This window comes from Anguilla rostrata, chromosome 10, assembly GCF_018555375.3.
Source record: "Anguilla rostrata isolate EN2019 chromosome 10, ASM1855537v3, whole genome shotgun sequence".
Taxonomy (NCBI): Eukaryota; Metazoa; Chordata; class Actinopteri; order Anguilliformes; family Anguillidae; genus Anguilla; species Anguilla rostrata.
The window spans coordinates 21,320,900-21,341,801 of NC_057942.1; the positions used below are offsets into that span (position 1 = coordinate 21,320,900).

At 43.4% G+C, this 20,902-nt stretch overlaps 1 protein-coding gene across 2 annotated transcripts in view; it reads left to right on the forward strand.

Moving 5' to 3' along the window:
* qsox2 (quiescin Q6 sulfhydryl oxidase 2) overlaps positions 1 to 15,029 on the forward strand; it is a 37,812-nt gene extending 22,783 nt beyond the window's left edge. Inside the window, exons 2-12 of one of the 2 annotated variants that reach the window (XM_064297561.1) lie at positions 3,658 to 3,758; positions 4,916 to 4,964; positions 5,294 to 5,399; positions 5,799 to 5,889; positions 6,650 to 6,795; positions 6,966 to 7,100; positions 7,737 to 7,866; positions 8,405 to 8,527; positions 8,822 to 8,972; positions 9,296 to 9,484; positions 11,481 to 15,029. In XM_064297561.1, coding sequence (XP_064153631.1) covers positions 3,658 to 3,758; positions 4,916 to 4,964; positions 5,294 to 5,399; positions 5,799 to 5,889; positions 6,650 to 6,795; positions 6,966 to 7,100; positions 7,737 to 7,866; positions 8,405 to 8,527; positions 8,822 to 8,972; positions 9,296 to 9,484; positions 11,481 to 12,004 — 1,745 coding nt within the window. In that variant the 3' untranslated portion in view covers positions 12,005 to 15,029. The remainder of the gene's footprint in view (positions 1 to 3,657; positions 3,759 to 4,915; positions 4,965 to 5,293; positions 5,400 to 5,798; positions 5,890 to 6,649; positions 6,796 to 6,965; positions 7,101 to 7,736; positions 7,867 to 8,404; positions 8,528 to 8,821; positions 8,973 to 9,295; positions 9,485 to 11,480) is intronic. The other variant, XM_064297562.1, reaches the window with a different exon arrangement.
* The last annotated feature ends 5,873 nt before the right edge of the window (positions 15,030 to 20,902 follow it).

Below are 20,902 nucleotides of genomic sequence, written 5' to 3' on the forward strand. Positions count from 1 at the left end.
AAGAAAACGTTAGTGTAGAAGAGGAAATTATCTGCCTGAGGGCGAGGCGGGATTCGGTGAACGGCGGGTAGATATGGTGCAAAAGCAATAATTAAGAAGTAGTAAACAATTATTAGTGAGGGTAAAAGCAGGTCAAAGAAACGTGTTCCTAGCTGGGCTTGAACCTACGACCCCATGTTCCCAAGACTGTAACCTTGCCAAGTAGGCCACAGGCAGACTAGCTGTTTAAACTAGAAATGTTTCAGAGTAAAAAGGTATGGGTATTTTGCGTGTGTATGCGAGTTTTTGATTGGGTCGTGTAGGTGAATATTTGGCTGGTGTCGGTAAAATGTCCAATGGGGAGACATGTTGTTAGCGGGATAGGCGGCAGGAAAAATAAGAATGAGAAGAAGAAGAAGAAGAAAGAGAAGATGATGATGAAGGCGAAAACGCAAAATCCCCTTAGTTTGGGGCTTTATTGTGTGGACATGTGAAGTTGTTTATGAAATCTGTCTGTTGAAATGGGGTCAGAATGTACAAATTTAATGTTTTTAAGGGCTGAGTGTCTGTGGCTGTTGTGATTATTTCTGTGGGGAACCCTGAAAAGTGCCAAACTCTTGGTGCTGTATAGGTATGGGGCATGCCCGCATACCTGCCATCCCAATATTTAACTCCTTTAGTTGCGATAGCATGAAGTTGGTCTCCTTATCTGTCCAGAAATGTGTTTTTTTGCCATGATACTAGGGAGGGCAAAACGGAGCTTTAGGGCGCGGTCACACATATGCGAATTAACATTGGAGAATATTTGCCTCCCGTTCCCTTCCGTTCTATTCAGGCGATGAGGCGAATAAAACATTCGCTTCTGGTGGCGAAGCAAATTCGCATCTTTGATTCGTGTGGAGTTCAACTTTGGTGAACTTTGTCCGGCGAATTCGCAGCCTGAACCAATAGCAAAGAAGTGTGTGTGGTTAACCCCACTTGGCTGTAACTGGCTGTAGTTTTCTTAGTGAGCCAGGATGGAGGAAATTTGATTGTTGCTGTGTCGAACAAGTCGATATTGTACGATATTGCCCATGAAAACTACAAACTGCCCCACAAGAGAGATGCTGCCTGGCTGGCAGTGAGTCGGGAGACTGGCATTGAAGGTAAATAAATGGAAAATTTATCAATAACATCGATTCATATTTTGCGGTATTTGTTAGCTATCTTGACTTGACTACAAACCAGCAAACTGATTTCCGTGTGCGTCACCTCCTGCACTGCCCACATTCAGCACGACAAGATATGAATTTCGCCTCGGTAGGCGATGGCCATTCACCTGCATTTGCACGTGTGACCACGCCCATAGAATGTCGCCAGCAGTGTATTCGCATGAGCTCGAAAATGCATTTCTCACAGAAAAGGTCATTTGTCGCCTTTTTTAGATCATTACAGTGGTGATAGAAGTGATAATAATTAAGCGGTACTATGCTGTTAGCCTTTATTGATCGCCGTACAAGGTTAACGTGAAGTAGCTAGCACAATCGGACAGCACTAACCCTTAAAAATGTACTTTGAATGGTACTTGCTCAATCGAACGGTACATGTGAAAAACATTCGCTTATAGTCAGCGGCACTGAAATTTTCTGTCACACCCTCAATAAAAGGCAAAAGTCCCAGTAGAGGATTGAATTAAGTCTTTTAAAGTTTAATATTTTCTGAAACGTTATCGATTCCGCTTGGCCACTGTGAGCGTATAACTGGTATGTAAATTACGGAACATGCGCAGAACGCCTAGGCCAATTTTTGGCCTATTGAAGCGTATACCTGCCGTAGTTAGTAAATCGACCCCCAACCGCATTATCCAGGTCAGTGGTTCTCAAACTCGGTCCTGGGAGGACCCCTGTGTATGCTGGTTTTCATTCCAACCTCAACAGAAATCCCAGAATTTTAACAAGCTGTTAATTTTTCTTAATCAGGTGCTTTTCATGTTTTAGAGCTGGGATCCCCAGTCTTATCCAGAAAGGGCCAATGTGGGTGCACCAGAGGTGTTACTAGGATGTCATCTTTGGGTGGGCATTTTGGATTATTTGGGTGGGCAACAACAAAAATGTTGCTTTTCCTAAATAGGGTATGTAAACAAGGGCATAGCTTTATTTTGAGAGGGGGGGGGGGGGGGGAACGGAATACAATTACAGCAACCAATTTTTGTAGGGGGGTCCAGGGCCATTACCCCGTGAAGAGGAAACCAAAACCAGGTCAAAACCTAGTATATGGCTGGAACGATGGTGTAACTTCATCACTCACTCAGTCACAGACATTCGCATTTATAGAGCTGGCTCCGCTGTTGCGGTCCAGCCAAAAATAATTAAACTCTGTAACTGTCCCATTTGGTACTCGCTGATTTTGATCCGGGTTGCATTCAACTGTACTAACCACTATTCTAAGGATTCTTCCCTCCAGTTCTTTCAGTTTAATACATTTGAGATATTTTCAGATAAACAAGATTCTATGTCAAAACACGATTTTTGCCCATTTCTGGGTTTCAGTTGATTCTCATAGTCTCGTCTTTTATAATTTGTATATATGTTGTTGGTGAAATCAGATTTGTAAGCAGTTATTAAGCTTCTTTAAGAAGACAAGCTAGGGGGTATTTTAAAGCTTACTGTCTTGCTATCGATCTATCTGTTTATCTAGCTAATTTGCTAGCTAGCTTGTTATCTCGTGATATCTGTCTAGTTATCTAGAGATCTGTTATCTATCTGTCTATATAACTAGCTAGCTAGTAAGCTAGCTAGCTAGTGATGTATTTTATCTATCTATCTACGTAAATATCTAAACACTAAACGTATCTTGCACTTTAATTAACTTTTTCGAAATGTTATGACAGTACGGTTCTGTGGTTGTACGGACACGCTTGTTGTCCAGACGTGGATGTGTCTAATTACCATGTAAGGTAGTCGGGGTGGATTTTCCTGTAGTCGTGGACTCCACTCTTTTGCTCCACTGCGCTTGTGTTGGTTGCAATAGGCAATGGCTGCACCCTAGTTTGGGCTTCATGCGTCAGTGACAGGGGTCCCCCAGGACCGTGTTTGAGAACCACTGATCTAGGTATGTTAGTCCGACTCTGAAAAAATCGACTTTGTACGATTTCAGTCAGACTACAATGTTTACATGATTTTTAAAAGTCCAGTTTTAGCTGGACTAAAACAATAAATCGATTTTTTTGAAACATCATGTAAACCCAGTCAGTGAGTGAATGATGCATGCTTCCTGCAATGGACTGGCGACCTGTCCAGGGTGTATTGCTGCCTCTTGCCCAATGCATGCTGGGATTGGCTCCAGCCCCCTGCGACCCTGACCAGGAACGGTTTGGAAAATGGATGGGTGGAACATAAAGAAAATATTTGGAAAATGTTTCCAACTGTAAACAACTAGGCTGCATTGTCACTGCGAGTAGAGATTATTGATGATGGTAATGATGATGATGGATTTCATCATTTGCATAGCAACTTTCAAAGTCTCTTTAGAAAGAAAGGGGTAGGGTCCCTCTCCCTCATCTCTGAACATCCATTTTCCCTCAGCCTGTCTTATCCCTCAACCTCTCCTCCTCCTCCTCTTCTCTGCTATCGCTTTCTCTTGCTCCCTTTCTCTCTCCCTTGTTCCTAACTTTCTTTCTGCTCTCCCGTTTTCTCTCAGATTGGGAGCAGGCCATACGCATCGGGGTGCTGGACTGCGCCCACGAGAAGAACTTTGACATCTGCAGGGAGTTTGGAATTCACTTCTACCCCACGTTCCGGGTACTTGCTGACCGTGATCCCTCACGGCCTGCATGCCATGATAAACTACACTGCCTGGCCAAAAAAAAGTCGCACACACTAATATTTCTTTGGACCGCCTTTAGCTTTGATTACGGCATGCATTCGTCGTGGCATTGTTTCAACAACCTTATGCAATGTCCAGAATTGCATTATCTTGTATTGACGACGGAAGAGTCAAACCACTCCGTAAAGTCTTTTCCAGCACATCCCAAAGACTTTCAATGGGGTTAAGGTCAAGACTCTGTGGTGGCCAATTCATGTGTGAAAATGATTCCTCATGCTCCCAGAACCACTCTTTCACAATTTGAGCCCGGTGAATCATTGTCGTCCTGGAATATGCCCGTGCCGTCAGGGAAGAAAAAATCCATTGATGGGATAACCTGGTCATTCAGTACATTCAGGTACTCGGCTGACTTCATTTTATTGTCGCATAACGTTGCTGAGCCTAGACATGACCAATTGAAGCAACCCCAGGTCATAACACTGCCTCCAGAGGCTTGTACAGTGGGCACTGTCCAAAAAAATCCAAACGGCGACTTTTTTTTTGGCCAGGCAGTGCATATCACACTGCAAAGCTTCAAGGTTTATTCCCTTGAGTAGGCCCAGTTATGTGACATTATGCACCTAGAACCATAGTATGGCTTGTAACGGTACTTTTTATGTCTTCAAATAGCAATCATTTCCATGTCCTTTACTCGACTCGTATTTTCCTTTGAAATTATATTTATTAGGTTTATGGAATTTAGCATTCCATTATTATTTATCCGCAGAAGTTATAGAGAATACACACACTCATACATGCACACACACACATACACACGGTGCGCACATGCTGTATATATGCAATTCTGATTAAATATGTATTCTGCATCTTTAGAGTGAGACTGTTTTTGTTAAATGTATTAATTACATCTTGTGATGACCTTTCCAATATTACCACACAGACTCAAAATATAAAAAAATATTCCAATAAAAACCTGGCAGGATAGCCTGTTGGTTCCACTGAATGTCCCCTGTTTACAGTCAAGGCTGGCCTATGAGGTTTGTCTGTAGAGGCTGCTATTTCTGGGTGTCTGCTGTAATGCTCTGTTTGTGTTCTAACACCCGCCCACATTCTCTCCCCCCCCCCCCCCCAGTACTTCAAAGCACTCAGCAGCACCTTTGATGTGGGCAAAACATACAGAGGTGAGACTACTCTGAAACGCTGGCAAGGAGCTGGGATGTTTCCAGCAAGAGTGGATTTTCAGGCTGCAGCTCTGAAAATATGTACATAGGATGCAGTCAGCTTTATTTATTTTGTCATAACAAAATTAACAGTACTTGCCCGTTAACAGTAATTGTAAACTCAATATTCAGTGACAGGATATGAAATTCAATATGTTATGATTTCCTGTCAGAAAATTGATGACTGAATATGAGCTCCCTTGACCTTGTGAGCTCGTGTTACAATATGTGGTGAGTGAAGGGGGACTCTTATTAATGTTTACATGCGTATAAACTGTCATTCATAACAGGGCCTGACCGGGAGTTGCAGACGGTGCGCCAGCTGATGGTGAACTTCCTCCAGAACCACACCAGAGAGGACTGGCCTGTAGGGTGCCCCCCACTGGAGCCCACCAGGTATTGCTCTCTGTGTTTTAGAATAGGGCAGAACTTAGGCAGTCATATTCCCTCCTTTATCTGATGGAGCTTTGGTATTTCTGCGCCTTGGAAACCGCTTTATCAAGAGAATAGTGCACTTTTTAGTGCATTTTTTTTGGAAGGTATTTACAGGGGCAGGTGAGGTTAACTGCCTTCCCCAAGGGTATTGCAGCATTCTTTGGAACACAGAAAAACTACTCGCATGTTCTGTTGGGCTCCACATGATTTGTGCTTTATTTAAATAATTTTTTGTGTTGGTCAATGTTCCGATCACAGCATGTCAAGTGGTGACATCTAATTGTTGATCCCCACCGCACTGCCTTACCAGGGCGTGGGCACAGGCCCCCATAACCTTACATGGCTTCTCCCCGTCGGCAGGTCTGAAAACATCCTGTCCCTGCTGGGCCAGAAGTCAGAGCTGTACACTGCAATCATCATCGAGGATGAGGACTCGTACGTGGGCCGAGAGGTATGCAGATGAGCCGGCCGGAATGCCTTAAGCCTACACCACGCCTTTGAGTGCGCTATTACAAGATTGCATAGTGTTTATGTTGCACCTATTTCTAACCGTTAGAAATGCTTTTTTTTGTGTGGCTTAAGTGGCTTACATTACATTACAGGCATTTGGCTGGCACTCTTATCCAGAGCGACGTACAACAAAGTATATAACCGTAACCAGGGACAAATGTGTTGAAAACCCTAGAGGGAAGTACAGTTCCAAGCGCAGGGAGTGACTGGGTAGTTTAACTTGGACCCTTACAGTGCTGTGTAACCCTTTTTTCAAAATGCTTTTTCAAAATTCTAAGTCAGTGTTCTAGAACTTCATTGCATTCAGTTACTAGTAGTGATTGTGACATCAGCATTCAATGTTCAGTTTAGAACATTCTAATTACAGATTTGTGATCTTAAACCATAAGGGTATATAAATGGTCGAATTGGTTGTAGCTACTTGTTTCAGCTCTCTTGGATCAGTAGCCGGGGGTCCGGTTATGAGCGCTGATAAATGTCATAGTGGTTTTGGATGTTGTGTGTAGTTATCAGTGCTGATGATTGGGCTGTCAGTTGTTGAGCTGTTGGTGCTGATAGTTTACTTATTACCACTTATAATGACTTTAGGAGCTATATGTAGGTATTAACGCTGTTATTGACATTGATAAATGCCGACAGGTGTTTATAGCAGCTGAGCTTCAGGATAAAATTCTGCTTACCCTTTGCCCTTTGTGACCCAGGTGATTTTGGACTTGATGGTGTACGAAGGGCTGAGGGTGACCAGGGCGCTGAGTTCAGACAGAGCGTTCCTGGAAAACCTGGGGGTCAAGGCCCTACCTTCTGTCTACCTGCTCCACCCCAATGGAAGCCACTCCCTCGTGGATGTGTGAGTGACCCCTATCACCTGCCAGTCTGGTTCAGCTTGGGGGCCCAACCCCAGCCTAAACACTCAAACACTCTCGGAAAGTGCCACATGGCAGCAGTCAGTGCCTGGGTCCAGCATACGAGTGTGGAAACAATGTGATGAAGTGTGATTAAAGTCTCTCTCTCTTGCAGGCAGAAACGTTTGCGTTTTTTCTTTTCTTCATACCTGAAGCTGCTTCCTGCGGTGCACAGGAAACAGGCCAAGTCTGCCCATGACCTGGTGCATGCTGGGCCCGGGGTAGCTGAGGTGTGGAAGGAGTTTGACAAGTAAGTGTGTGTCTGTGTCTATGTTTGGAGAAATATATTAAAATATTGTCTCTCAGACAGATTTGGTTCTCTGCTGCCACCTGTTGGTCAGTAGCTGTCCTTCACAGCTGCTTTTATTTCCTGAGCTTCTTCCCCATACATTTTATATTGAGAGCTATTACAGGTGCAGCCCTTGTAGTCCACTGGCTCTCAAAAGAGAGTTATCAAGTTTAGTGGCTTCTGTTGTGTTTAGTATAGTTTTTTTGGGGGGGGGGAATTATTGTGATACATGAAAATATGTTTTTTCCTTTCCATTTCATTACATTACAATAAAATTGAATGTTGCATTCCAGTCCCTGTTTAGAACAGCCATCCCCTCTTGACAGATAGTGTCTTGTCATTGTCAAAGGCACCAGCAGGGGGCATCCACGGCATGCATCTTTAAGAGTGAATACTGTAGCAGCACTGACTTTCTTTGTGTGTGTGTGTGTGTGAATGCCACGTCCCACAGTTTGGACACTTTCAGTTCTGTCTCAGCTGTGGAAAGGGGTTGAGCTGTTGTGGTACGGTTGCCTATCTGATGGCCAGTTTTGTGTGTGGATATGTGCATTTTTGTTGGCTGGCGTGTGTGTGCGTATGTGCATTTGTGTGCCACAGGTCTAAGGTGTACATGGCAGACCTGGAATCCGGGTTGCATTACCTGCTACGTGTGGAGCTGGCCAGCCACCAGACCCTAGAGGGAGAGGAGCTCAAGACCTTCAAGGATTTTGTTACAGTTGTTGCCAAGGTAACATCTGAGCTCAGACTCACCTGCACATACACACTGACGAAGACACAGAAACAAACATAAAACAGCGAAACGGCTGCAATTCCCATCTAGTTTTGAATGGTTTATTGTTTGGTGTGTAGGTGTGTAGAGAGATGCCAAATACTACACCTTTGCTTGAAGCAGCTGCAGTTTTTAGTCTCTGCTGTGCAGCTACATGCATGCCTCAGAAAAGTCTTTTTTTATGCTGCTAAATAAGAACTAAACCTGTTTTTTTGTCTGAATTTGTATAAAATTAGCAGTTGCTGTGCCAGCTCATTAGTTTACTTGTGAAAGCTTCCTTTCCTGGCAGTGAAGTTCAGTGCCAACTTTGGCATCAACTGGTTCTGTGGAAGAACCCACCTACATGTGCAAATGGCATACTGGGAAATTGTGTGCATACGTGCGCTGTACTGGGCAGAGCGAAAGAAGGTCCGTTTCACGCATGGTGATAATTAAATTCGGGCCTAAGCCTATTACAGTGGTCTGTACCCCCCCCCCCCCCAAAAAAAATCCCCAGCTGTTTCCAGGCCGACCATCTGTGGTGAAGCTGTTAGAGACCCTACTGGAGTGGCTGGTCAGTTTGCCTCTGGAGAGAATTCCCTACAATGCTATCCTGGACCTTGTCAACAACAAGATGAGGGTAAGTGCCACGCCCAGAAATCCACACCCTAACACAGCGAGATGGGTCCCTGTTTTTATGTTATTACCGACACGACTATTTATACAAAACGAGAGTTTATTTATATAATGTCAATTGCTGATTGTTACAGAGCGCAATAATCATAAGTTCATTTTCTTGAACTTGAGGGAATTTTTTATTTTTTATTTTTATTTTTTACTATGTGGAGACTTCTTCCCTGATTCCCCTTTAGTTTTCCAGACTTGGTGTGCAGCTCAAATGTGCTGAGGCAGTTTTGTTAAAATCCTTTTCCAGATCTCGGGGCTGTTCCTGAGCGACCGGCTCCAGTGGGTGGGGTGCCAGGGCAGTCTTCCTGAGTTGAGGGGGTACCCCTGCTCTCTGTGGACCTTGTTCCACACGCTCACCGTGCAGGCAGCGCAGCGGCCCGACGCCCTGGCCAACACTGGTGCGTACCTGACCGTGTGCTATCTACGCTCTCTACTGCGTCTCAGTACACCGGTGTGTGCTTGACTGACTGTTACCTACACCTTTACTCTGTCTTAGTACACTAGTGTGTATTTGACTGACTATTGCCTATACCCTTTACTCTGTCTCAGTACACTGGTATGTACTTGACTGACTGTTGCCTACACCCTTTACTCTGTCTCAGTACCAGACCTTGCTGCCCCCTTACTGGAAAGAGCATAGTGATGACCTTATGTGATGTCATAATGACAAAACTGCAGTACCCATCCTCCCTGCTCACCTCTGCACCCTGACCAATGGCAGGCCTAGAGGAGGACCCCCTGGCGGTGCTGCAGACCATGCGGCGGTACATCGGCATGTTTTTCGGCTGCCAGGAGTGCGGACAGAACTTTGAAGAGATGGCGAAGGAGTCCCTGTCTCAGGTGCAGTCCCTGGACCAGGCTGTGCTCTGGCTCTGGAGGAAGCACAACCAGGTCAACAGCAGGCTGGCAGGTAGGGGGCACTGTGATCTCATTTATCAGCATGTAGCACACACAAGTGCAAGCATGGACTTCTCATCCACTGGACACGCACGTGTTACATACACACACGCACAGCAACAGACAGGCAAGCAACACACACACACAAACAAATTTATCTGAAACGAGTCATACATGCACACCTACACCCTCACTGATTCCTCTTCAATTAGAATTAGCTCCTCCACTGTGGAAACTGACTATCCACCCTAGCGGTTGTGACTTCTAAACGTTTAATCGAGAAAGGTTACAAAAATGGCAACTATTTCGGATCATCTCCAAGTGCATTTTTAAGCGCCTCGGTTATTAAAATAATTTATAATCGTTCCCTTTTATAGCATCCTATTCCCACTGCGATTGTCAATAGGCTCATGTTTGAAAATTATTAGTGCTTACCTGGAGTTGGTTTTGACAGCCAAGTGAGATTGTGATATGGACATGGGAAATATGTTCCTCGTTCAGCTCTCTAGTGATAACGTAGGTGTCTGCTTATTGAAAATGACTGACATCCCACCAAATCCTTTGCAAAGAATGGAAGAGGAAAAAGTGCCATTTACTCTCACTTAGCAGATTTTTAAAAATAAAGTCAAATATAAACTTTGTGGCATTGAGTTAGCATACTCGAGCAGCACTGGGGGGATGCAAATTCATGTAAGATATAAACGCTTGACTCTGTGTGACCAGCTGTTTAGCAGCTTGAGCCTGACCGAATCTAATTCTCAGCAAACAGCACTGGGAGAGCTTTCATTTTGCAAAGGTATGACAAAAATAGGAAAGAAAATGTGACCAGCGGTGTTCCTGTCCTTATTATAGGAAAGCTCTCTTGACTTTTTCTTTGTTGTTACTTAAAACATGCTTTTAATATTTTGTGGAATATATGTGTTTATATTTTTTAAAGATTCAGTAAGTCCAAGACCTTATTACTGTTGCATCCTCTCAAGGCGTTTGAAGTTGTCCACTCTGCACTACTCATCAGATGGCACTTTTCCATGATTTGTGCTTTGATTTAGGCCATGGTACTTGCTTTTCAAGTCCGCTCTGTGGCTGCTTTGGCAGCTCTGTATTTAAAAGCACATCTTGGTTATAGTTTGAGTTGCACGTTGGCTTCAACGATTTTTCAATTTTTGCCCATCCCTAGTCCATCCACAGACCTTGCTCTGGTGGATACCCATCAAGATGGATTTGAACTTTGAACTTTGTGGCTGTTTCTCAAACACTGCCACATTTCAAGAAAGCATCACAGAACAGAAACAGGAAACAAAGCCAAACCAACAGAACTCAAGGGCCACCGTGTGGGGGCGGGGGGTCTTGACGGCAGTTGGTGGTGGAGGATGGGTGTGAGGTTTGGGTGGGATAAAACCTTAAAACCAAATGGTATAAAATGGGACCTTTGGCTAGCCGATCCTCATTGTCTCGCCTTGAAACAAATGACAAGTGCGACAGGGGCCATAAAGTAGGCCGTCTCACCTCTGTGTCCCCTGAGATCGACGTCTAGACATTAAACTGAAAGCGGCCTTGTCATATTGAGATTTTTAACCTTCCTGTTGTGTTACAGTCAAGTTTAGATATGTCAGAAATACCATATAGTTTGATTATGCATAAAAGGTGCTATACAAACAGAAAGGTGCTGTAAAAGTGTGTGCCCTTAATCTTGACATACATACATACGTACGTAACATACTTCATCATGAAGAGCACTGCTGCTATAGCAAGGGGTGTTTTTTGGTTAGGAGGAGGAGGAGTCAGGGTAGCAGTAACCAGCCGAAGGAAGCTGACAGATGGAGGGGCGGCACTGCAGAGGCAGCAGGGGGTGTGGCCCAGACAGACTCCTCACACACACACATACATACCCACTCACTCAATCACTCAGTCTCTCAATCCCTCACTCGCTCACTTTCTCACTCACGCATACATTTGCATGTGCACTTGAACCCTCATGTTTAACACATTTAACCCTCCCCCCACCACAGGTACACTGAGCGAGGACCCCCGCTTTCCAAAGGCACAGTGGCCGACCCCCGACCTGTGCCCGGCGTGTCATGAGGAGAGGGATGGCCTGCATGTGTGGAATGAGGAGAATGTGCTGTCCTTCCTCAAACAGCACTACACTGGAGCCAACATCTCCCCAAAATACGCCAGCAGCACCGTCCCGGAGACGGGGGGCGCTGCTGAGCCCGCCGCCCAGGGCGACCGGGGCCCACCCCCCGCCAGAAACCGTGACCGAACCCTCCCGGGCCACGCCCTCTCCTCGAACGCACTGCCCTCCCGGGAGAAGCAGCAGTGGGTCCAGGGGAGGGCGGGGGAGATAGGTGGGGGCGGCGGGGCCGAGGCACGGCCAGGCGTCACCTTCCTGGGCCTGGGCTTCTCCAGCGTGGACATGAGCCTGTGTGTGCTCCTCTACGCCTCCTCCTGCCTCTTCCTCATGCTCATGTTCTTCTTCTTCCGCATGCGCTCCAAGCGCTGGAAGGTACGGCACAGCCGCCCATACGTATAGCAGGCTGGCGACACCCAGTGCCCCAGAGGACAGTTCTCAGACTGAATCTCTTCCATTCTGAAGAAGCCCCTGGCTTTTGGTCTCGTTCCTTTGTCCTTTAGTGCTACGATTTGAGGTGCGTTAGAATATGAAGAGACCACCCCCCCCAGCCCTGCTCACGAGCTAGGGGCAATCACCATACAGCGGCCAGGGGGTGGGGGGGGTTCCTGACATGTGCGCAAGCTGTAAAATGTCTTGCCCAGCTGTGACATCAGGAATGCTTGTGTTATGTGACTGCGGTGTTGTGGACCGAAAGCTGTAGGGCACGGATCAAGCAGTCAAACGGGGGGCCAGAAGAGGGACCAGCTGACTGGACTTTTGGCGGGAGCCTGACCTAAAGCGGGGACATTACATGACTGCAACAGGACTGCAGTGTGTTCTGTTTGTTTTGTACATTTTACTGTGAAAGTGAAGCCGTATTGGTCGCAAACGCAGATGCCCCTCCCGGGCTCTTTTTCTGGTGGCTTTCGTGCATTCAGTGGTGATTTAGCTCAGTCAATTTAATCTATTTTATGTACAACCATGAAGTCAGAACCAAGTGCACTGCCACACCAGCCTCCTCTTTTAATAGGTTAAATGACTTACTTCCATTTCACCGATCCAAAGCTCAGTCACCAATGTTTGCGACACGTCGCTCGTTTGCGTATCTATATGGCAGCTTTTACTGTGATTTTTTAACTATCCTGAAGCCTGAAGAAAATTCTGAAAGTTGGTATTTAAGACGGTGAAGAATATCAGGTGCTCCAAGGAACTTCAGAGAAAGCCTGACCATTGGATTTAACATTACCATTTTGCCAGTGTGATACTGTTCAAATTCTAGTAAAGTGGACTGTTTTGGAGGAAATCACCGTGTTATTGATAATTCTCTTGTGAGTTCTTCACTTAAGATGAGGATATAAAATTGCTTTGTATTTTTATACGCTTGAAAATGCACATTTTGGGGAAATGTTTAAATGGATTGTGCTGTAGAGCTTTGGCTTACACACGTTTGTAAAAATTAAGTCTACTGTAATTGTAATTTCTGCAGTTTGCTGGTTTATGAGTTTTTTTTCTCCTCCGCTTGGGCCTGTTGAGTGTCAGGCAGCTGAATTGACTACATGAATATGGATATTTTCTTAACTATTCATTTTTAATGCCCTATACAGTTCAGGCAAATTTGCCATTTTATTTTTCTAGTGATTTAATGCATTTTATTTTATCAGTTTTTTTCTGATTTGTTTCCTCTTGGGGTAGACACAAATGACAGAATGATCACTCACTTAGGGAAAAACTGAGTCCATTGAAATCTGCCAGACTGAGCCTTGTACATCTCAGATCTCTTGTGGATGTAGTTTCCTCCAGATTCTGATCTTTCTAGTTCTCCAGGTGTCAACTACAGGCTGGTTTTTCTATCGAAGCCTGCCTACATTAAATATCACACACACACAGAAACAAAGATGTTGGCTGTTTTTTGTAAAGTTTTATCAAGATCCTTCTTGGGATGGATTGATTATTGGCTATTATTAGGATTGTACCGATTAATGTATTAATAGGTCTGATCAATCAACTAATGCTTTTTAATTGGCAGCTAATTTCAGATAAAAAATGAATTGTTCTTTATTGTTAAATTTTAACTTTTTATGCAGTTACTGTTACCCGGGCAAAAGGAGGCAGCATAAAATCATAACCAGTCAGGTCATTAAATCTGCTAGCATCATTGGCGATACCAACCTCTTGAGGATTTACATAGACATTTTGGTTCCAAGTTAGATGCAGAGGGGACAGAGGGGTCCATAAAAAAACAAAAATTCACTGTCTGCATTGTAAACAGCTTCTCAGGGTAATTTGACTCTTTTACAATATCACCTGCAAACAAAGCATCCTTGCTGCAAACTGAGAGCCTGATTTGTCATAAATAAAATGGCAATGGGGAAACATCCAATGGCCTATCCGACTCGACTGCTGGCATGTAGTGTACAGCAAATGATTGTCAATGAAATGGTTGTCAAGTCATCAACAGCACACTGGATCAAAAAAAAAAAATCACTTACCGACTGAAATCACTTGCAAACTCACTGGTAGTTTGAATGGCAAGTGATCCAACAGCTAGCACTGCATTCCGAGGAATATTTATTCATTAATAAACAGGTTTAAAGTGTCCTGAATAATGTACTGATGAATTAATTCAGCTAATGAGGAAACGATTACCAACAACTTTTTATAGGGTAGCAGCCTTAGTTATTAAACAAAGATGTATGGTAATCTGTTTAAAATGCAGGGGTTGAATAATGTGAATAACCATTCCAACAACGGATTTAAATTAAAATGTATCTATTTTTGAATTCAGTCACTTTCACAGTTTTTAGCAAACCCACTCCCAAATGTTCTTCGCGATTGTACTTCATCTAAGGTCAGATACTTGAAGCAGGCAGAGGCTTATGCATCTCATAACCTTCTCAGTATATGAGACTATTTAAAGTTTTGTTTTTAATTATTTTGGATTGAACGCAACAGATGGTTTAACATAGCAAAACAGGCTTATGTAAAAAAAAAAAAAAAGATTTTGAAACATTTTAAAATGGGTTATTGTGATTTCAGAATGTTTCATGTGAATTATTTGTTCAGATCAGTCGGTATGTCCTGTATTTGTATATGGATTTGAGGCATGTGACATTTGGAACAATGTTAACTGAATTATTATTAATATATGGAGCAGACCGACATCTCATGTGGGAACTGTGTTTGGAACTGAGTAGCACAGGTGGTGGAGGAGGAGGTGTGTGCTGGTCACACTCAAATGGCCTTTTTCCAGCTGCTGAGTCATTGCTTTAAATCACATCTGTTGTATCTTTGTGTAAATTTTACCTACTCAAGAATGCTATGTTAGCATTGTGTTTGTGTAAATTTCTTACTTATTTTTGACAAATGTTTGCCTTTTTTTCTTTTAAAATGATGTGTGATTGCTGCAATTTGTCTTGAAAATTAAATACGGAAATGTGTCAATTCATTCTTTCTGTACATATATGTATATTCCTTCATAATGTGGTGACTGAGGAAAGTATATTTTTGAAGCAGCGGTGGTATACTGTTTCCTTGGCAACTTTATTTTGTCAAATTATCCTTTTACGGTAGTTTTATTAACTTATTTAACTTTCTGATATTGCACATCTTTATATCTCATCCATTTATGAGTAATTCAGCTGTACACCAAATGCAGATAGTGGGCAAAAAGGTGAAGGCACTTGGGTAAATGAGGTTGGCAAAGTATATAGAAAGCAGATGCTTCCATATAGATGTAGTTCTTGGCTTAATTATGCAGTTGACATCCCATTGTACTCATGGTCATGCACAAAAAAGTCTCGATACGAAAAGCACAAATATAACATATGCCAAAGGAGCCTTCAGCTCTATGGAGATGTGCTCCCAAAACCAACATTTTTTAATCTATAATCTACTCCACAGCAGTGGAAAATGGCAGCCTCAGTGCTGTTTAAAATTGTGGCTGTAGCTTGCAGGAACTTTTATTTGATTAAGAACAGTGTCATAATTACGAAAATAATAGGGAGCAAAGTGACTAGTGGCTGTAATTTTAGGCATGCTCAGTGAAGTATTAAAACAGATACTAAAGTTTTGAAGATTTGGCCTGTTTAGGAAGTTCATCAAAGTGCTTAGGCCATCTTTTAAGCCATGTTTCAAGTGATCATTTGTGTTTGTCTTTGATTGGCTTACCCTGCTGGGGCTGGTATTTCCTTGACATTTTTTTGTAATCTGGTATAACTTTTATTGTGTTTTACCTGTTTGTTGCCTCCCCTTGCCTCTCTGGGAAATACATTGCTAAATCTCCTGTTCTGACAAGTCTCCATGCTATTCTGTGTGCTTCTGCATGCTTTTCCTGTGGTGTTGCTTTTTCTTTATGGGTTTGGATCTTGTTCTTAGCTCATTCCTTTCTTGGGTCCTCCTCGCTGGAGATCCACTCCAGCTGGGAGCTCCTCCTCCTCAGTATTCCGTCACAGGTACCAGTCCATGCTGGTTTAGCTTATTGCCCAGGGATTTTGTTGATTTAGATCTTCCTCAATATTCTGTAGGGTCTGGTACCTGTTTTAAAGGGCAAGGCCTAGCCTCTCATTTGCTACCTTTTCCTAACGGAGGCCCATGTTTTAGTGATTTTTTTGTTTTTTTGGGGCCCAGTTCTTTTAATCTCAACATGGCCAGAACTAGATGTAGGTTTGAGGCTGTGTTCGCTCTTCTTAGAATCTGCTCTACTTGTTGTGACCATCTGAACTACTGATACATGTGTTCTATATGGTTTTCTGTCCTCTTGCCTTCTGGATTCTTTTATGATTACATAGCCATTTCCATATGCTAATTGCTACCGGTGTCATCTTATCTTGCTTTCTGCTCATCAGTCTAGGTGACAGTTCACCAGTTAAATTGCTTTATTAATTGTTTAAAAGCTACACCTTATGCCTTCATTATTTATGAAGTGAGATGATCATCAACTCTCCTTTCATTTGTGATATTTGTATTGATTCATCCCTTGCATGAAACTATAAAAAAGAACTGATAGCTCAACCAATGTTTTCAATGTACAAAAAGGCCAGGTTATTCACATACATTTACATTATATAAACCTGTAAAAAATGCAATTCCTAATAATCTGTCAGGGCTAGTGTCTGCTGAAAGCATCTGCTATGAAGGTCTGATGAAGCGCTTGTAAAAGTTGGAGGCTGTTCTTTCAACATCTTAAGTGGTTTCTCCTCATGAAGTACACACAATGTGTATTATGAGAAAAGATGCAAGAGCATTTTCCATACCCCCTCTGTACTGCATATTAATGAAGGACCGATAACTGCATTACATTACTTTTATTTGGCAGATACTTTTATCCAAAGCGACGTACAGGAAGTGTATACCAAAGGAAGTAACGTGAGTACTTAGGAATATTGAAGACAAGTTGGGTTGCAGCATTCCGAATCATCTGTAGTGGCTGTATGGCACAACTGTTTGTGAACTGAAATGTGATAACAGCAGATCAAAGCACAATGCACATATAATTTGTTTAGTGTCTGTAAATGTAATACTGCTAACAATAAAAATACTAATTAGTTCAGTAGTTGAATACAGTTTGGAACAAATTATAATAATAATACCCTTATTTGTGTGTACTTCTTTAAACTTTCATCCTATAAATGTGTTAATTCTTGAAAGTAACGTTTTGGGACTTTACACAACATCGGACACTGTGGCTCAGTGTATGTTAGAGACTAGGCAAGTACACACCAAAAAAGGAAATAGAAATGGTCTAATGTGGTTCAACAAAATAAAAATCAGTAAACAAAGAAAAGGAATAACCTCTCATGAAGGCGGAGAACATAGCCGCTCTGGGAGTCCCGAGGGCTGAACAGAGAAAAACCACATAGTAGGAATGTTCCAAAGGTGTCTCTCCTTAAGACATAGCAGATAATTCCTTTGTAACATGCTTAAGGTATCACACATACTGATTTCTCATCAGTCTCTAGTGAGTCTGCCAGCATGTGAAGCTGCTGCTGTCCAAGGTCCTGGAAGTCTTCCTGGCTGTGGGAGGGAGCAAGTACAGTTTACTGCAGCCAGAGAAGAGCCATCTCTAGTCTTTCTCTAAACCTCCTGGTGTTAGGTGCTTCATTAGGTTTCCTATTTTTAACCACACTGCAACTTTGAGACCTGAGTCTTTGAGGCGCCAAACACTGTAAGATGAAAAACATAGTCCCAATTTAGTTTAAACACAAATGTAGTGTTGGATATCAAGTGTTTAGATTATGGTCTTCGAGAGAGAGAGAGACAATATAATCGGATAGGGCAAACTTATTCATGGTCCATACCATATTATATTGTTACTAAGTAAAAATGCTGCCTGTTCTCTCTCTCACTCTCAGCCCCACAAACATCTAAGAAACGTCCTTGGATGATTAAGTCATGCTTAATTTTTGCATGCAGTCTATGGTGTCTCCTCTCCTGTTTAATTGTTGCCGAAGTGACACCAGAACACAATGCATTTACAGAATATAGGGTTTTTCTCCCAAAGATGGTATTTCTCAATATAATTGTGCCGCCGTGTTAACACATTACTACGGTTGCGGGTCAGGCACTCTTCATGGTAAGAAGAAATTCTAGGATAGCACTTCCGATATTGCTTGTGTCGAAAGTGCTGCGTCGGAAACAATGATAGATTTACCCAGGAGCCACATCTGTTCAAAATGTAAACAAGTAAAGCATTCTTCCAGGTTGGGGAAAATTTTACGACGCTAGCTGGCATAGCTGAAAAGCAATCTTAGCATCAACGTAATTATCACACAAAATATAAAGCAACAATTCAGGAAAGCCGAATATTATTTATCTAACTAGCTACGAAGATTTGTTGACTTTGTGCAATATGACAACTCATTTAGCTTTACAGGGTTTTCCGCAGTGCCTTAAGCCGAATGAACGTAAAAACACATCAGATTCAGAATGAATGTAAAAACAACTGTGAGAGTTCTATGCGCTGACCAAAAAAAAACTAAATAAATAAATAAACAGAGAGGTGGCTTTATGGTTTTAAACACTCCACGCTATGATGACATTATAAATAGAAGTGGGTGATTGAAGAGCGTTTTTATGCATGGTAGTTTTGATCTAAATGCATTTACAGAATATAGCGTACCAAATATGGTATTTGCGGGTCAGGCATTCTTCACGGTAAGAAGAAATTTTAGGATAGCGCTTCTGATTTTGCTTGTGTCGAAAGTGCTGCGACGGAAACAGCGATAGATTTACCAAGGAGCCACATCTGTCCAAAATGTAAACAACTCTGTTACAAAATATAGTTGAGAGTGCCTAAGCCCTCTGAAAACCTAGGGAAAACCCTGCTTTACCTATCTCTTGAAATGTAGCCTGTGTCACCCTATTATTTTATCTTGATGGCTGTCACATTTTCCCACCATCCGCACTTTTATTTTTTTCCCGCCATCATAATTTGAATTCGCCCGAGTTCATTGTACTAGCCTACTGGGAGAGAATGCTGACTTTAGCTGTCTACTTTTCTGTCATTTTAAAATGTATTTTTAAAGTATTTTTCTGCGCGCCGTGGGAAAAAAACGGCGGTCACTCTAGCTGTATTCTCAGCATCAGAGGGTCTACCCACTAGCTGTCGCTCAAAACGCAAGGAGTATGCCCTCGACCCTGCCCACGCAGTATCCGACCTCCATAGTAACATGATAGTAACATTTTTGTGATATGTCCAAAAGTATACATTTTTTATCATTAAAAAAAACAAAACAATTTAAAACAATTTTGCAATGGTATAGAATATAAATTGAGCCGATGAAAGCTTCATTGATTCAGCCCTGGTGCGTCGGCTGGCTATTTCCACCATGCCCATGAAGTCCCCACTCGAGGTCAGTGCTCTGGATGGGAGGGTCATCGGGTCTGTCACTCACCTCACGGTTCCACTAAACCTCTGTGTCTCTGGTAACCATCATGAGTACATCCAGTTCTATCTGTTGGATTCCCCGTTCACTGCTGTCATTCTGGGTCTGCCCTGGTTAGAGAAGCACAACCCGCAAATCAACTGGACCACCGGCACAGTCACGAGTTGGAGTTCATTCTGCCATCAGCATTGTCTCATATCAGCCGTCACCACCCCAACCATCTGCCCCCCCCTGCTCCTTTGTGCCCTGGTGAGTTCCCAGACCTATCTTCTGTTCCCTCTGTTTATGCAGACCCTGCATCGACTACCGTGGTCTCAACGACATCACTATCAAGAACCGGTATCCCCTTCCCCTCATCTCCTCTGCATTCAACCTTCTCCAGGGAGCTATACCATCTTTACCAAGCTTGACCTGCGCAACGCTTACCACCTAGTGCGCATCCGAGAAGGACATGAGTGGAAGACGGTTTTCAACACCCCCAGTGGCCACTACGAGTACCTGGTCATGCTGTTTGGTCTCACCAAGCCCAGCAGTGTTCCAGGCCCTTGTCAATGATGTTCTCTGTGACATGCTCAACAGGTTTGTGTTTGTCTACTTGGACGACATTCTGATCTTTTCAGTCCCAGCAAGAGCATGTGCAGCACGTTAAGAAAGTTCTCCACCAGCTGCTGGAGAACCAGCTGTTTGTGAAGGCAGAGAAATGTGAGTTCCATGTTTCCTGGGATTTGTAGTGTCTGACGGTCATGTGCACGTGGACCCAGCCAAAATCAAAGCGGTGGTGGATTGGCCCGTCCCATCTTCTCTGAAACAGTTACAGCGTTTTCAGGGATTCGCTAATTTTTACAGAAGCTTCATCCGCAACTACAGCTCCATTGCAGCCCCGCTGACTTCCCGTTCTCTCTCCTTCATCTGGACCCCTGAAGCAGAGAAGGCCTTTCTCAAGCTTAAATGTCGGTTCACCTCTGCCCCCATTCTGGTTCACCCTGACCCATCTCTTTCGTTCATAGTGGAAGTTGACACGTCAGATGTGGGAGTAGGGGCCATCTTGTCTCAGCGCTCACCCAGAGGCCAGAAAATTCATCCATGCGCCTTCTTCTCACGTCGAATTATGACATCGGTAACAGAGAGTTACTCGCTGTCAAATTGGCCTTGGAGGAGTGGAGACATTGGTTGGAGGGGGCTGAGCAGCCATTCTTGGTTTGGACAGACCACAAAAACCTGGCCTACATCCAGACAGCGAAGCGACTGAACTCCCGTCAAGCCAGGGGGGCTCTATTCTTTAACCGTTTCAATTTCACATTGTCATACTGCCCTGGTTCAAAAAATGCTAAGCCTGATGCACTCTCTCACCAGTTTTGTGCAGCTGAGGACAACAATGTTCCTGAAACCATCATGCCTGCCTGCTGTGTGGTGGCTGCTGTGTTTTGGGCTGTGG